Source organism: Xyrauchen texanus, chromosome 37 (genome assembly GCF_025860055.1).
Source record: "Xyrauchen texanus isolate HMW12.3.18 chromosome 37, RBS_HiC_50CHRs, whole genome shotgun sequence".
NCBI lineage: Eukaryota > Metazoa > Chordata > Actinopteri > Cypriniformes > Catostomidae > Xyrauchen > Xyrauchen texanus.
Genome location: NC_068312.1, coordinates 26932333 through 26950782, shown reverse-complemented (window position 1 = coordinate 26950782; position 18450 = coordinate 26932333). Strand labels below are relative to the sequence as shown.

General features: G+C 38.1%; 1 protein-coding gene across 1 annotated transcript; it reads left to right on the top strand.

The window, feature by feature from the left end:
* Positions 1-1965: 1965 nt before the first annotated feature.
* Positions 1966-16467, top strand: LOC127630474 (RNA exonuclease 1 homolog). The gene is given in 14 exon segments (XM_052108021.1): positions 1966-2253; positions 2919-3875; positions 3878-4692; positions 5297-5401; positions 5716-5923; positions 7388-7536; positions 9329-9466; positions 9707-9824; positions 11151-11224; positions 11547-11657; positions 11870-11985; positions 12084-12222; positions 14885-15005; positions 15245-16467. Coding segments are annotated over 14 exon segments (3321 nt in total). The 5' UTR covers positions 1966-2072; the 3' UTR covers positions 15334-16467.
* Positions 16468-18450: the final 1983 nt, after the last annotated feature.

The following is an 18450-nucleotide window of genomic DNA, read 5'->3' as shown; positions in this document are numbered from 1 at the left end:
TCTAATTTTTCGAGTTTCACCTGCACAGTGATGATTTTTCACTTGAATATGCCATGGCCGATTACTCCTTTACAGTGTCTGATGCAAACACACTGTAAACGCCATCTGGCCCATGGTTGCTATGGAGATCTACGAGCAGCATAGCAGGCTACTGTAAAAGTGTGGGTTGAACATGAGGAGGGAAGTGAGTCAGCATGCTGTTGGGATCACACTGACTACAGTGTGTCCTCATATTTACAAATGTGAGTGAATAAACGGACGGCTAAACGGCCGTGTATTTAGTATTCTGTTGGTTCTAAGTTTATTTTCACATTATTCATGTATATGAATTGTAGTACTATTATATTTATAAAAAGTGTAAGAGTATTTAAGTAGAAGAGAATTACAACATACAATTAATCTAAACTTGTTCACTTTATATGTTTAAATAATGTAGAAATGTATAAAAATACTACACTTATAGAGTATATGTATAAATTACATTAAAAATATATGAGTACGGTAGGGTACAATGGGGCTAAAGGAAAAAAAAAATCAGCTTTTTTTTCTAGTCAAAGTGTATCATGATTGAAAAAATAAATGTATTTTTATAGAATTTTGATGGAGTACCATGATTTTGTGAAAAGAAAAAGAAGGCTGTTTTGATTAAAAATTTTTTAAAGGTGTCAAGGGAGCATCTTACCCCCATGTACCCCCACATTTACATACATTTGCAACATTTAAAAAATTATTAAATATTAGATCAAATAACTTCATGTAGTGTAGACAAACATGTGGTTAGGAAAGTACTGTGGTAGGTTCTGTTGCAATTTACTAAACATAAAATGAATAGTGCCCTGGTGGCCTTTAATCCTGTTGTACCTTTGTACCAAATGAATAAATGTTAAATAAATGAATATCGGCTAAGCACTCTAAGCTACTGTATGTATGAAATGTGCTCGATAAATAAAGTTTATTTGATCATAATTAAAGGATATTGGGGACAAATACATTTTACACTGTGGTATGTCTCCCTCTGGCGTGTGTTAACCTTATGACGACAGCCTTTGTTTGTTTATTTATTTATTTAATATTGTGCTATATTCTCTCATTGGATATTAATCTATATTTCCTTTCTTTTTTCCGTTTTGCTGTTCGTGGAATGAACTCTTTTGTGGCATCATATTAAGTGAATGACTCGTTCCAACTAGTAAGAAATAATTATTTATTGCAGTTTACTGCGATTTTTCAGCTCGTGAGAAAGAAAGATGAATTCTAATGAGACCTGGCTTCGGTTGAGAGGCTGTCCATCTAATTAAGTGTTTAAATGGCTTTCAAGTGAATGCGCCTTTATAAAAGTGAGACCAAAACCTGTCTTTTGGTTACGTTTGGTGTTCGGGAAGTATTGGTGTTTGCAGCAAGTTGATTGAAAGCTTTAGTTAGCGGACCCACTTTGTACGATGTCTCTTACGTATAAGGTGAGTCAGCTCTCCCTTACACAAATGTACTGTTTAAAATGATAACAATTCCTGACATAACGCATCAGTATTGGACACTTAAGCATTCAAAGCGTTCAGAATCTTTGTCATTGCCTCTTCTCGATGAAATGACGGTGGTAGCAAACATTATGCCTACGTTTTATTGTAGTTTAGTGGTAACTTATGGCAAATTTGAGTTGCAGTCACTTACAAGAGGCAACCACACTTTCAGAAATGAAGTAGATGACAACATGTAGCGTGTGTTTTTGCTGCACAGCAGCTATTCAGTTATTTACACGAATAAAGACTATATATGAGTCTTCCATACAAAGGTAAAGCGTGGGAAACGTAACACTTTAGTGTCAAACTGCTGCGCTAGCAAGCCTGAGGCATTACGTCACATCGTACAGGCGAATGATCCAGTCAGCTGTGTTGCGTAGAAAACGCTCCGGGGGCCTTCGGTTCACGCTGTCGCTCTTTAAATATGGCGTAGTTTGAAGCCTTGTTGTTGTCCAAAAGAAAGCGGCAACACACGGAAATGCGAAGAACCACGCGTGTAGTGGATAATTCATATGTGTTAAAAGGCAAATAAGGTGACCGTGGTAATGAACTGCGATGTTGAGATCTACCGGATTCTTTCGTGGCATTGACTGCCCGTTTTATTGTGATAAAGGGAAAGCCGGTACATATGGGTGCAGCAGACCCTACTGTCACTTCAGACACAGCAAACAAAGGCGAGCATCCGCTGGGATAAACGATAGCAGAAAGACAAAAGCCCTTTCGGCGAGTTCAAACGGTGAATCCAAAATGTATTTGATGTCATGTTTTCTTTCTGTTCAAACGTATCTTTGGGTTACTGAATGCACAAAAGCCTTCTACTGGTGAAACAATGAAATAACATTCTTCAGTATTACTTTGTGGATATGTTTAACCAGGTGTCAGCTAGTCCAACGTGTATTGTTGATGACAATCATTTTCATGGTACTTTAAAAATGCTGCAGTGTTTGTACTACGGTTTACATTGATAATTGCACACCACGCAAAAGCCCTTTGAACAATTACATTAGCAGAAAGCCCAAGAGATCGGCTGCTAATACAATTTTAAATAATTTTTCTATGCAAAAAAACTTTATACCTGGATTTCAAGGACACTTGATTGCTTAAAATATGTTGTACAGTAACTGGGTAATGGTTATTGTTTTTATGTGTCAGCTCATAAATGGAATATTTTTGTATGTCAAATGGGATCTGAAATAAAAAAAATAAAAAAAATACACAATGACATTTAATAAAAATGATATAATGCTTTTACACGTTTAATGCAATTTTTTGAATCAATTCGTTTTTTGTGTGTGTGTGTGTAGTAATATATACATTCACACGCACAATTAATTGTTCTGGTTATTTAGTGTATTTATTCTGTGTATCTAATTTAAATATATTTTGGGCATTTGTTGACAGATCAAGGATATGATCCATTCAGTCCGGAGGTTGAAAGACCAGGAGAAAATTGTAATGAGGAGCCAGCATCGAGCCTGTCAGAGGATCAGGATGTGGAACTGGGCACCAAGGAGCTGGAGCTGGTCAATAGGGCCATTGAGGCCGTTCGCATTGAGATGGATAGAGACAAGAAGAAACTCTCTCAGATTGGAGATCAGGAATATGAGCCCACAACTAGCTCTTTTAAGAGACATAGACCCACTGCTGCATCGTCCCATCAGGGCTATGATCCTGGGAGCTATCAGATGGGCCAAGCAAATGAATACAACCCTACCCCACGCTCCAGTAAATACACTTTGGACTCCGAGAACAGTAGTTGCAATGCGCTGAAGTACGTGCCAACAGCTGTCTCCAAAACGAGCATTAAAAAGTTGTTACCTCCACCACCGTCTCGTTTGATGCCACCTCCTACTGTCAACACCAGGTCTGGCAAGTGTAAATACACGCTGGATAATTCCAAACCCTCAACGAATATGGAGTATGACCCTCTTTTAAACTACTCGGCTAAGCTAACTGTTAAAGAACAGAGGGCTTTGTGTTCAAGGGAAGAGGGGAGAAAGAGATTTCACCCCACAGAAAGGGAAAAACAATCTGTGGATGAGGAATATGTTCCGATGGTAAAGAAACCAAGGCCATTGCCGCCTAAGGCAGACATCCCAAAATACACTGCTAGTTTGTCTGAATCCGATGAAGAAAGTTCCGGCACAGAGTATCGTCCGAAATCCATAAGTCGACTGCAGCTCAAGGGAATCCATGCAGGCTTGAAACAAGCAAGAGTGTCCGGTGATGGAAATTCTGGTACATTGAGACAACAAAAAAAGGAAGACTCTAAAACAGAGGATGTCTTCTCACTGAGTGAATCGGAAGACTTTGTGTCCCAGGACGTGGACAGGACATGCAAAAAAATGACTGAAAAAGTAACCAGTTGAAAAGCAATAAATATGAAAAACTTAAAAAAGAGGTGAAAGACTTAAGTAAAAAGAGTAACAGTCACAAAGAAAAACAAGGATGTTCCAGTAGAGACAAGACGTCAAAGAATTCAAGTAAGGGGAGTATGAAAAAAGACAAGACCCAAGGTAATATTGTGGAGGGGAGCCGCAAACCTAAAGAAAAGTCTTCGGAGGAGGTTTGGAAAGAAAGTACGGAGGCAAAGCACAGTGTTGACAAGAACAAGCAGTCAGGGAAGGTGAAAAGTGACCACAGCAACAAGGAAAAAGATAAAGGAAGCAGCAACTCCAAGAAGCCCAGAACAGACAAGCCAGTGAAAACTGACAAGGAATCATCCAAAGACAACAAGAATGGAAAACTTGAGACCTGTGGAAAGGAGGAGCAAAAGAAGAGCAGCAGAAGCAATAAAGAAAAAAGTACAAAAAACAGCTCAGCCTCCAATCAAAAAGAGGCAAGAGAGACCAAACAGAGGAGTCTAAGGCATGTGGATTTGTTTGGTGCCGAGAGTGCTGAGGAGGAAGACGAGAGGATAGTGAGGAAGTCGGCTTCTGCTTTTAAATGGGGAAGCTTAGTAAATAAGAAGAGGAAAACCTCAGAAGTTACATCATCATCTGAAGATTATTATGAGGATGATGAAGATGGTGGTGGAGATGATGATGTAGGAGTGGACTACTCTGGCCTGCATGCTGAGATGGAGTATGACTTGGACCCGATGGAGGAGTGTCTGCGGATATTTAATGAATCTAAAGAGGTGAAGATGGAAGATAAAGGGAGAAATGCCAAGCAGGTACCACAGCCAGGGAGTGCTTATTGCTTTATGATATTTATACATCAAACTGTTCTGGACTCAATAAGGTTTGTTACTGCAGGTCTGGTCAGTCCAGTAGTTTACATTTGTACTTGCCCTACCAACATTTTCACTGGCCCCACCAAAACAAATGATACATCAAATGGTAACCCGAAGAAGTCAGTAGTGCTGATACGCATAGGTTTGCAGTCCACATTTTTATTGCTGAAAGTTTTAAAATTGTTTCTACTATGAAATAGCCAATCCAATAAAGGTGATTTATCTGATCAAAGAATTGTGCTTGGAACCTATTTGGAAGATGTAAGGGTGTTTTCCCTACCAAAGAATACCTTCTGTATATTTTTGTAACTCTTTTAAAGACTTTTTTTTTTTTTTTTTTTTGTAATTTGAAGATGTATTTTTTCATAGTCACTCTGGCTCTACAAATCAGTTATAAGTTGCAAAAGGTTATAAAAAGCAAAAAGTTATAGTTTGATATTACTAATATGATTAATAAATGGAATCTTATAATATATAAGATTTTTCTGATATTTTGTAGTGCACCTGACAGTTTCAGAATCACTTTCATGTGTGTGTGTTTTAGCCTTCGCAGGAGCAAGAGGAGGAGGAAGAAGACACCGAAGGCACTTTATCGACTCTCTTTCCTGGCCAGAAGAAGAGGGTGTCACATTTTAAAGCTCAAGGAAAAGTGAGTGTGGGAATGTTGATGGACCTGTACTTTCTTTGGTTCTCTGCACATTACACTTGCATATTAACCTTATATGTTGAGCAACAGTTTTAAGTCATAAGACTTTTCTTTGACTTTCTCAAAAAGATAAAAATACAAAGTGTCTGAAATTAAGCACAAGTGGATGAAGTTTATGGAATTTGCAATGCAATATACAGAATTTTTTCAATAAATCTTTGTCAAATTGCATTATACTAGTTCAGATTGCATTTTCTAATATTCCAACTGAATTCTCCATCTTTAATCTTTGTTTTATAATTGTCATCTTCAATCAGTCACTGAACGCTGTGCCGATACTGCATCGGAGGCCGACTGCGCCGGAGATCTGTTACCAGCACATGCAGAATGCCCAGCAGCAGGCAGCACAGCTGGCTGCCGCAGTAAAAACTGCATCTGCTTCCACCAAACCTGTTCTGGGGATCTCTGGAGCAAAACAGAGGGTGGCACACTGGCCAAATGCCTCCCTGCCCTCCCCAAAGCCTGGTATGAGTGATGCCCATTATATCTTATTACACTAGGATTGAGGTATCATAGATGTAGTTGGCAAGGAAGCCCCACCTATTCATTGGGAAAAGCAAAGCCCTGTTACTAAAAATAATCTTTCATTCCTATGAGAAAAACGGAGAGAAATATCAGATCGATTTGGATATTTTAACAACAAAAAACATGACAAGCTGTTATGTCGTTTTTTTGCATTTCAGACAAAGCCAAAAAACACAACTGATTTTTTTTTTTTATTGCCTTTCAACCAACAAATATAGAAGCCTAAAGAAGAGCCACTGCTGCTTCAAGCTGTTGAGCTGCAGAGTCATAGAGTTCAGAAGTTTATATTTACTATTTACACTTCAATGTTGTTATCAGATTGGGATCCAAATCATTTTAACTGCTTTGTCTCCTGCTTTGTTTATTCTTTTGTATATTTTATATTGTTTATTTACTGTTATATATATATATTTTTTAAAGATTATTAATGTGTTTAACCACACATTAATGCTATTTTGAAATGATTGTATGCATAAAATAGCTCAAATTTAAGAGGTGAAACCTGTGATATGGCTGATGGCTCCAATGGGAGACCTTTAATTTTTATACAATTTACAGCATCATCAGACAATGCAAGAAGGCTTAACTTCTGTAAGGTTAAAATAGTAGATACACAATAAAAATGTAAACAAAAAAAAACACAACAAAAGGGGATTCAGTAATGATGGGTGTTAAATTTTATTAAACACAAAATATGCAATATGACAAAAGTGGTTTTATAATAATAAAACAATACAATAATGGCAGTTTTCATTATTGTTTCTCAAGTACTTTGTTTCGCAGTAAAGACAGTGCTAATAGAGATCCGTATACATTCACACCCAGTACTGTATACCTAAAGTTTTTACAGCAGTTTTACCTTATTCATTAAGCACTTCGCCAAACTGAATGGTTAGCACAATATCCCCAGAGAAGTTTGATTCATTAAAGTATGAAAATCAATATAAGCTGCACTCCCACTCTGATCATGCCAAGTTTTCTGTGGTATCTTGTCTTATTCTCTGGTTTTAACTCATCGTTATGATGATTGATTTAGTCTTGAATCCGCTTGGGTGTTTCTCAAACACAAAATCTCGTATCATATAGTTGACTGCAGCCACAGCGCTCCTTTTAGCTTCCCTATTTGTCGGGTGGAAGGCAATAAAATCAGTTCCATGTTTTTTGGCTTTGTCTGAAGTGCAAAAAAACTACACAACAGATTTTCGTCATGTTTATTTGTTCAAATTTATTCGTAATTTATTTGGTAATGGGGAATTGATTTCCCCCACGCTAAACCACGCCCCCTGATTAAGACGCATTGCTGACTGTATGAGTAAAAAAAAAAATATTTATGATGTTCTGAAATACATTTGTTTCCCAGTAGTTTTTTGATAGTAGATTGAGAATGTGCTCTTTTATTTTCAGGCTTAGCTAATTCCAGCAGACGGGTGTTATCACCCACCACGACGGTGACCCTTCAGCTTCCTGTGAAAGCTCATACATCAGCTGGCATCCTGTCAAAGACCACAACCACTTCATTGCAGAAGAGAGTGGCTCATGCCCCTACACTCAAGGCAAAGACTCTCTATATTATAACCCCAATTCTGAAAAAAAATGGGTAGAGGGGGTAAAATGCTAATAAAAACAAAAAGGAGTGCTTTGTAAATTAAATTCACCCTTTTGTATTGGAAGCACTACAACTAAACATTATATGATGTTTACCTTGTGAAAATTCCTTTTTTTTTATGTACAGTAATTTCAAATCAGATGATTACAAAGCACTCCATATGCATTGGGACAGTCCGGTGTTTACCACTGTGAAACATAATTTCTTCTAATAACACTTAAGCATTTAGGCACTGAAGACAGATGACACAAGGAATTTTCCCCATTCATCCAGTTCTTCAGCTGCACAATTGTATGGGGTCTTCGTTGCCATATTGTGCGCTTCATAATGCACCACACATTCTCAAATGGAGATGGTCAGTCTAGCACCTGCACTCTGCTTATTTGGCCAGTATGTGGTTTGTAGTGTCCTGCTGAAAATTCCGGAACATCCCTGGAAAATACGGTGCCGGATTTCAGTATATGCTGCTCCAAAATGTTTACATATCTGTCTACATTAATGGTGCCCTCACAGATTTGTGTGTTATCCATGCCATGGATACTGACACACCCCTGGCCCATACAAACACTGGCTTTTGGACCCGACAATGATAACCGTTTGGATGAAAATTTTCCATGTTAGCTTGGAGAACAAAACGGATTTGAAATGTGGACCCATCGGTCCAAAAAACAGTTCCAATGTTCTACTTTCTAAGATGAGACCGAGTCCAGAGAAGTCTTTAGCGTTTCTGGACAGTGTTGATGTAAGGCTTCTGCCTTTCATAGTAAAGTCTTAACTTTACAAGTGGTGTTAACTAACAAAGGTTTACTAAATGTATCCCTAGCTCATGATATCCATTACAGATGAATGATGTTTAAGGCAGTGATGTCTGAGGGATCAGAGATCACAATCATTCAGAAGTGGTTTTCATTTGGCCCTTGGCCTTTACGCTCCGAGATTTGACCAGATTCCTTGAATCTTTCTTTTTTCTCCCCATTTTGGAATGCCCAATTCCCAATGCACTGTAAGTTTTCCAGTTGCCTCCGCGTCTGAGGCCGTCAACCCGCGCATCTTATCACATGGCTTGTTGAGTGCGATACTGCGGCGACATAGCGAGTGTGGAGGCTTCACGCCATCCGTCGCGGCATCTACGTACAACTCGCCACGCTTGGTAGACCTGCCGGGAGTCACTCAGCACCACCTGGGATTCAAACTTGCGAACTCCAGGGGTGGTAGTTACTCTGAGCTACCCAGGCCCCCTGAATCTTTTAACTATATTGTGCACTGTAGAGGGTGAAATGGCCAAAATCCTTCCAATTTGTCTTTGGGGAAACATTGTTCTCAAAGTGCTGGATTATTTGCTGAAGCATCTGTTGGCAAATTGACAAGTCTTGAACCATCCTTGCTCTTGAAGGACTAGGCTATATTTGGAGGCTTCTTATATACTTTGACACGATTGCCTCACCTGTTTAACATCTCCTGTTTCACACTGCCTTGTTATTTTAACACATCAGATTGTTATTAGTCTTAAATTCTCAACTTTTTTTGGAGTGTGTTGCAATCATCAGCTTTGAAATTACTGAACATAAAAAAAACAATCAATTTCACAAGGTAGAACATATAATGTTTAGTTGTAGTGCTTTCAACATAGCAAATGGTGAATATAATTTACAAATCACTCCTTTTTGTTCTTATTAACGTTTTTCATACTGTCCCAACTTTTTAGGGTTTAATGCATCATGTGGGCTGCCTTTATGCAGAGCTCTACCTTGAAGCGTCCCATCATTCCTGCTGAATTTGGGGCAAAGGTGCCAACTAATGTCCGCCAGCGTTATCTCAACATCTTCATAGGCGAGTGTCTGAAGTTCTATCCCTCTGAACAAGAAGCTTTTCAGACAGTACATCATCCAACTTTTTCTATAACAATACATTTTTGTAGTGAGCTCTGTTTTTCATAGCTGCTGTATAAGCATATTGCTCTACAGTTTTTGGTTTGTTTTTTGTAATTATCTATTCCAAAAAAAAAAAGAAAAGTTAAGTGACAGTCAGAGAGTGGTTATCTCGGCATATACAGTATATAATTACTGAAAGTGTGTTGTTGGATTAATGCCTGTTTTGTGGTTGTCGTTTGCTCTCAGGCTCTGGAGGAGAAGGTGGTGTATGACAGAAGCAGCAGTAAGAACATTTACCTGAATGTAGCTGTGAACACACTGAAGAAACTCCGCAGCAAGACCACACCTGTGTCTTCTGCCCTCAGTGCGTCTAACACAAACACACACACACACACAGAATAAAGGTGCTGTTAGTGATTTTTATTTTTATCGAACAACATGCAGAAAGCGTCCTTATCAGTTTTCATTGATATAGGTGCCATAAAACATCACCTGTCTCTGTAAAAGTCCTAGGCTCAGTAAACGGTGGCAAAAAATATGTCTGCGTTAAGATTGTTTGTTTAGCCAATCAGAGGACTTTCTGCCTCCTCGGTAATTGTGCGCATTCACATGGCAGCCCTTAAACGCTTGTATAAGTGCCGGTACTGTGTGCTGCTCCCACCAAATGCTCATGGTTGGAAAGTGGATCGCTCAAGGGAACCTCCCGCCCTCCATCTGCTCTTAATACAATGGTCACCATGTGTGTCTGTGCTTGTGCATGTGTCTTTGGAGTGCAGAGTTCTGAAAAAAGGGGGTGCAGTTGATCATCTAAGTCTGGTGGAAGTTCCAGAATGGCTAAAATCACATACCCGTACAGTTCCTTGAAACTTCTGAAACCAGAGCATGACTGCTGTGTGCATTTTCCATTTCCCTTTTTGATATGTAACTAGTCACACCTAATAAACAATGAAAAAATAATAAAAATTGTAGAGCAAATAGTTTTCCTAAAAAATGATGTCCACATTCGTGGACATTGTTAGGTGTGAAATTGTAAATGATACCAATCTATAGAAAGTCTGTTTTTTTTCTCCATAAAATTGTTTGTTTCCAGTAGTGTTAGCAACGCAGACTGTTTAACATGGATATCTTTTAAAGAGACGGAGTGCTAGTTTTATTCCCACTGTAAAAAAAAAAATTCTCACATTCATTTTGAAGATTAAGCGCGATTGAGACGTAATGAACTTTGTTAAACCCCAGTTATACACGTGTCTGGAAATCACAAGCTGCTCAATATTCAAAATGTAAGTATACATTAACTAGGTTAGTTTCAAAACGTAACCATTAATTCGTCATGATAATGGCATTTGATATGAAAAGCAAGATCCCTTAACCCTTAAATTACAGATTAGAGGGTTGTGAAAAGTATTCAGTTTGTTTCAATTAATTAGAATTATGCAAAGAGTATAGCAAAGCCAAATTACGTAAATTTACCTGCATGTGGACGCGGGGTCACAAGGTTAATATTGCTATTAAACCTCTGCTAGATCCTGACCAAGTGCCATGTGATTTTCTTAATGAAAAATATCTACGCAGAAATAGAGGTGGGTATGTGTGCATGTGCAAACAAGGGAGAAGTTGCTTTATATAATGCAGTACATTTTCAACATTTATGTCATGCTTAACACTGGCATGCGTTTGTTGTCTTATGTAGTGCCAGGAGGTTGGGAGACCCTTTATAATTGCTGTTCTGGTGCGGTTGGTTCTCCTGGATGTGAGGTAGCAAAAGTAAGTAATGTTTTTATGATTTCTGTTGTAAATACAGTATTAGTGTTTTTCTGTGTAGTACACCACATTCTTTCATTTAAAAAAAGAGCAATGAAAATATTGTCCCCTTTAATTAAATACTTTCAGACCCAAAATCTTTCAATCTTTTGCTTGTTGGATTTATTTTTTACAGACAACATGTAAAAGAGTCTGAGAGAAAGCCATATCCAGCCTTATTAAGGTGTTTGAGTATGTTATATAGCGAAGACGAGTATGTTAAGCAAGGAGTATAACATCTCTGAAAAGGTTTAAAACACTGATTACCTTTACCTTTTTTTTCCAGCAACATGTTCAAGATGGGCGTAAAGAGTCTTTAGATGGTTTTGTGAAGACCTTTAGCAAACGGCTACCTGCTGATGGGAATGGAGTTGTCTATGCCTTGGACTGTGAGATGGTGAGAGAACAGTTATTTGAGAACACGGACACTTAATGTTCACATTTGATTATGTACATGCACATGAAAGCAAGATGCTATTGTGGGTGAATAAATCATGACTATAATCTTATTCGAAAGGGTTAAAATACCACAAACTGCTTTAAAATGTAATAAATGTATTAAATCAATGCTGTAACCTCTTAAACCTTCTAAATTGTTGTCCTCCCAAGTGCTACACGAAACAAGGCTTGGAGCTGACCAGGGCGACTGTCATTAACTCTGAGCTCAAGGTCATGTATGATACGTTTGTCAAGCCGGTGAGCAAAGTGGTGGATTACAACACACGGTAGGATTTGCATTCAGAGCATGATTTTAAAGTTCAGTTCTCCTGTTTTAATCAGCGCATTACATCTATGCCTGCTTTGTGTGTGCATCCATGCTCAGGTTCTCGGGTGTGACGCATGATGATCTGGAGAACACCACCATCACCCTGAGGCACGTGCAAGCGGTGCTACTGAGCATGTTCAGTGCTGAATCCATTCTAATTGGACAAAGTCTAGAGAGTGACCTCTTTGCCCTTAAGGTTCACAAAAGCACTATTTCTTAGGGTTTAAATTCTAAGAGAGCTGTCATACCTACCTACAGCTGTGGCCAAAAGTATTGGCAGAGACATACATTTTGTGTTTCGCAAAGTTTTCTGCTTCAGTTGTTGTGGTGCTGATTCACATTGTTTCTAGATTATTGTGCAGAGTGAGCAGATTCATTTTAAATAATTTCAAAAAGCTTCATTGGCCAAAAACTATCACAAAAACCCATATTTCACCGTTTTTTGACCCTGGCACAAAATTAACAGCTCGCATCATTTCACTAATCATATCAGCAGCACCTGGGAAAGTGTGAACGAGTACTAGTCAGGTGAAATCACTATCATTCTGATTGGATTATAAGAGCCAACTGAATGCTATAAATGGAGGGAAGTGCTTCCAATCATTGTGTTTTTGTTAGCAATGGTTACCTTTAAAGAAAGACGTGCAGCCATCAATGCTTTGCATCAAAATGGCTTCACATGCAAGGAAATTGTTGCAAAGAATATTTCACCTGAAAGAACCATTTACCGGTTCATTAAGAACTTCAAGGAGGGAGGTTTAACTGCAGTGAAGAAGGCTTCAGGACGTCCCAGAGTGTCCAGCAAGTGCCAGGACCGTCTCTTCCTGAGGAGTCAGCTGCGGCATCGTGTCACCACCTGTGCAGAGTTTGCTCAATATTGGCAGCAGGTTGGTGTGAGTGCATCTGCATGCACAGTGAGGCAAAGACTTTTGGACAATGGCTTGGTGTCAAGAAGGGCAGCAAAGAAGCCACTTTTCTCCAAGAAAAACTTCAAGGACAGACTAAAATTCTGCAGGAAGTACAAGGATTGGACAGCAGAAGACTGGTGCAAAGTTATTTCCTCTGAAGCCCCCTTCCGACTGTTTGGGACATCTAGAAAATCGATAGTCTGGAGAAGAAAAGGTGAACGCTACTATGAGTCCTGTGTCGTGCCAAAAGTGAAGCATCCTGAGACCATCCGTGTGGGGTTGCTTTTCATCCAAGGGAGTGGGCGCTCTCACAATTCTGCCCAAAAACACTGCCATGAATAAAGAATGGTCCTGCAAGAGCAACTTCTCCCAATGATCCAGGAGCAATTTGGTGGTGATCTGTGCATTTTCCAGCATGATGGAGCACCGTCTCACAAGGCAAGAGTAATAATGAAGTGGCTCAGAGATCATTACATTGAAATTTTGGATCCGTGGCCAGGCAACTCCCCAGATCTTAATCCCAAAGAGAACCTGTGGTCAATCCTCAAAAGGCAAGTGGACAAGCAGAAGCCAAAAAATTGTGATCAACTCCAAGCACTAATAAGGCAAGAATGGATTGCCATCAGTTAGGATTTAGCCCAGAAGCTGATATCCAGCATGCCAGAGCGAATTGCAGAGCTTATGAAGAACAAGGGTCAACACTGTAAATATTGACTCTTTGCATATATTGAATGTTTTTGCCAATAAAGCCTTTAAAACTTATGAAATGTTTATCATTGTTTTCCAGTATACTGTAGAAACGTGAAAAAATAATCTACAAATACTGAAGCAGCAAACTTGCAAAACACATTTATGTCACTGCCAATACTTTTGGCCACGGCTTTAGACAGCATTATATGTATTAAAGGTAAAATAGTTTGTTGCATTTTGCTTTGAAAAAAATTAAATAATTCTTGAGAGGACAAAGCATGTGTCTTCATCATACAGCAGCTCTTCTATACAAAATTTACTGTAATTACACAAAGTTATTTTTTGTTTTACAAAGCAAAAAAGTGAGGGGCAGTGTGAGGACTATAATAAATCCATATTAACCCGTATTGTTTAAATTCATGTTTGCAGCTTCATAGAAGATATTTTCTCCCATACAAAATTTAGATATCATGAAGATATAATTTAATGAATCTAGGTGTTTCCAACTTGCATATATACTTATAGATTTTATATTTACATGCATCCAATGTTATTCTGAGTAGGTTATTACCTATCAACAGTATATTTGGGTTATAAGCACAAAATAGAGTACTTTAAACTTATTATGAATCTATATTTGGTTCAAATACTTTCTTTATAGAAATACGAATTCCCTGAATTTAATTTTTGTGCAAGTCAGCTACTATTAATGTTCAATTTGTATAAGAATGCTGTCTTAGATGGGAGCTACCTATGTAGACTGACGGTATCAAGACATCTCGCTAGGTTTCTTTTTGTTTTTTTTTTTGGAACAGTGCCTTTTGTTTGTTTTTTAAAGGTATAATTAACCCAAAATTGAGTCTTCTCTCATATACTTACCCTCATGCAATCCCAGGTGTGTATGACTTTTTCTTCTACAGGACACAATTAAGATTTTTAGAAGAATATCTCCGCTCTATTGGTCAAATCAATGGAATGGTGGCCAGACCATTTGTAGCTAAAAATAAATCACAAAGGCAGCGTAAGAGTAATCTATAAGACACCTTTTTGTACAGATTTAAGATATTCTTCTAAAAATCTTAATTTGTGTTCTGCAGTCATACACATCTGGGATGGCATGAGGGTGAATAAATGATGGGAGAATTTTCATCTTTGGATGAACTATCCCTTTAGTGAATATTTAATGAGTGTTTGCTAAAAACGATGCTGTCTGCTCTTGCTCTTTGTCTTAATCTTGTCTCCATATGCTCTGTTTACTAGCTTATTCACAGCACGGTCGTGGACACAGCCATTGTGTTTCCCCATCGCTTGGGTCTGCCCTACAAACGGGCACTACGAAACCTTATGGCTGACTACCTCAAACGAATCATACAGGACAATGGTGAGGATGCTATTGTGTGTGATTTCTAGCATTTGCTGAATGCTAGAATAGCAACAAAATATTATTGTACTGAGATGCATTTCTTGCTTGATTCAGAGGAATATTTCCCTGAAAAATGAAAGTGTTGTGCAGACTTATTTTGTGAACCGGATCAACCAATTTATTGAAAATAATTGTTACTTAAGATGTAAATAATGACTGTATGTGCATTTCATGTCTAATTCTCCCTTTCCTTACAGTAGTGGGGCATGACTTCAGTGAGGATGCGGGCGCCTGCATGGAACTCATGATCTGGAAGATCAAAGAGGACGCAAAGCTGAAGAGATGACCTTTGACCCCGCTGGCTCTTTGTCGCTACATTATGACCTGGATGGATTTTTGATGAAGAAAGTGGCATAGAGTTTGTGAAGCCCTTCATAATGGGTTGTGCGTCACTTGGCTCGGATGAACTGCTTCAGATTAATAATGCAGTCTTAATGAGAGAGAGTGAGCGAGCAATGGACTGACACAAAGTGGAGGAGACCTGTGGGGATGAAGTGTTAGATTGCAAAGTCTAGGCCACCATGGCTTCTAGCCACCTGAGCTGGTCTTCTATCAAAGCAATCTGTGGAACAAGCCTAACACCCACCATGCTTAAACAGACCTGGTTCTGGCCATCATGTCTTCAGTTTAGATGTAAAGTGAAAGTTCACCCAAAACTGGAAATTCTGTTGTAATTTACTCATTAACATCATTTTGTTTCAAACTCGTATGGCTTTTTTCTTTGAAACCCATAATGAGAAATAATGTGCTATTAAGCTTCAAAAAGGATGAATGCTAACCTCAGTCACCATTCACATTCATTGTATGAAAAAAAAAAAATAAATGCAATGAAAGTGAATGGTGACAAAGTAACATTCTGGCTAACATCTCCTTTTGTGTGCCACAGAAGAAAGTCACAGGTTTGGAACAACATGGGTAAGTAAATGATGGCTTTTATAACTATCCCTTTAACCCATTGAAAAGGAATTTGTTATTTATTGGGTTAGTGGACTTTTTGTTGAATTAAAACTGTATTCTCTATTTTTGAAAAATGTCTTCAGTTTTGATGCCGTTTTAATGTCATTTTTGATGATGTGGCTTCAGGTATCCTTTATGGAAGGTTTAAGCGTTGCACTCTAAGGAAGTTTGTACTTGTAAAATGTATGATTTAGCTATATATTGAACCCTTAATTATACTTGAAACCATGTTTTTCAGCACTGATGTGATGTCACATCCACTAGTAATAATGTATAGCAATTCACATACTCATAAATGCTGTCTCTAACTGCAAATATGTAAAAATAGATTTTTCTGTGGCATTCATGACCCAATGCCTTGTTAACCGGGACAGTATTAATATCTGTTCTATAATTAATACTTATATTGAGAATTTGTTTACATGTTTAAATTTGTTATTGATTGTTCACCTAATTCATGAACCATGACTATTCATGACTATTTGAAAAAAAAAAAATAAACAAATGTTTACTTTGAAGAGGTGTTAGTTTTTTCTTTTTAGTCAGTGTAAGCTTGAAGATGCAGTACTTTTGTAAATTGACAAACTAAATGTCACATCAGTTTTTAAAACGCAAAACATCACTTTCATAAATGAAAACCAAAAACACGTTCTCCTTCAAAATGTGAATTTAATAATGCCATGAGATGTAAAAATGTTGTATCAGAGGTGTTTTTATAGCTTTTTAGATTTGTTTTCTTTTAAAGTCAATAAATAAAACAATCCAGTTTATCAATTCAAATGGTCTGTTACAAACCACCTCAGCTGTCATATAATGGCTTTAAAAATTGAATTTCATTGCATTGGAAAACAAAATATTAAACCATGTGGAAGCTACAAACAATTTGGCCTTGTCTCAGAACTAACTTTTAAGTCATTTTTGCAATTACTTTCAATCAACATGATCCAAAAGGTAATTTTGAAGTATGAAGTCAGTTCCCCAGCAGAGTAACAACAGAAGTTCAGCACAACTATGGACGTGTTGCATACATTTTGACAACCAGAAATTGTTCAAATCATTTGTCTATATTATTAACATTATATAATGTATATAGTTTAAATTACTTTACATACTGAATTTAATTTATACACTTATTTTACCTGATATTCTTATTTTTGTGACTTATTTTGCTTGAAAAGTGAGCTTGTACAATATTTTTTCATAAAAAAAACATGGCACTTGGCTTGATATTTTGTCCTCTAGACACAGAAAACCCACTTAAAACTAAATTAATAGCAGTGCATTAATTACTTTTTCGGGCCATTGAATGGGCGATTAATGCACTGTCCGTTTGATGTGATTAAGGCATGTTAATACCTCATAGTGTGCCAGTATGTTCCGTTTCATTGCCAAATGCACAGGTAAACATATCCAAGTCAATTTTCATATACACATCAGTCCTGTACTCTGATCTTTTATCTCTCCTGTCTGTACCTCTTCTCCCACTTACTCCCGTTATTTTGTATGTCTATATATGAGACCCTTTTCAGCAGGTGCCTGACTAAACTCTTTCAGCAGCTGTTTTCTTGGACAACAAAATGCACAAAGAGCCTGTGGAGGGACATAGGGGAGGTCCATTGTATCCCTCTCACCCCAGGCCCATGTGTTTACCCTGGGCCCCAGTCATGTCATGTCACAGTCCTGCTCTTTGTGGGGACCCCAGGTATTAAAACTACGGCAGAATCAATATTGTGCACAATGTGCGGTGGCTGGGAGGGGGGTGACTCCTTGTGTTTATTTGGAGCTTTGACCATGTGCAGTGAAACAGCTTAAAGTCTTCGTCATTATCAAGTTCGATCAGTAACTCCTCTGATCACCTCTGACTGCTGCGGGTCGCTGGGGACAGGATTGATGGTCATGGGCTAATGGACCCTGTACTGGGAAGAGAATCACCCACAACCAGCCTCTGTGGTGTTTTTCGAAGACAATTAAAAAAAAATAAATACTTACTGCATCTCATCAGTCATTAGCCTTGTTAAGTACAACCTTGTGGCCTAATTAGGCTATTGGTCCTTCAGTTATTTCCAATATTGATCTGTCAGACAGAAAGATAAGCCATGCTCATGCCATGGATTTGTCTAATTTGAGAGGTTTTGTTTAGGCTTAATTCCATAGTTTAGTGGACAGTCTGTTACTTTGTTACATGTTATTTGCTAAATGCTTCTTGTTTAAATACAAAGTATTTGCTGGTCCTTCAGCAATCATCTAAGACACCAGATGAGCAGGACTAACACTCACACTATCTGTTATCATTTCAAACTCTGTTTTCAGTTTTCTACTGTGGTAATGGAGTAAAGGAGGGTGTTTTTTAATGCTCCATTTTCGGTGGAGGAAAACGCTGTTCCAGTGTGAATAAGAAGCTTCAATGTAGCAAAATCAATGCACTGTCAAACAAAAGCATACTACC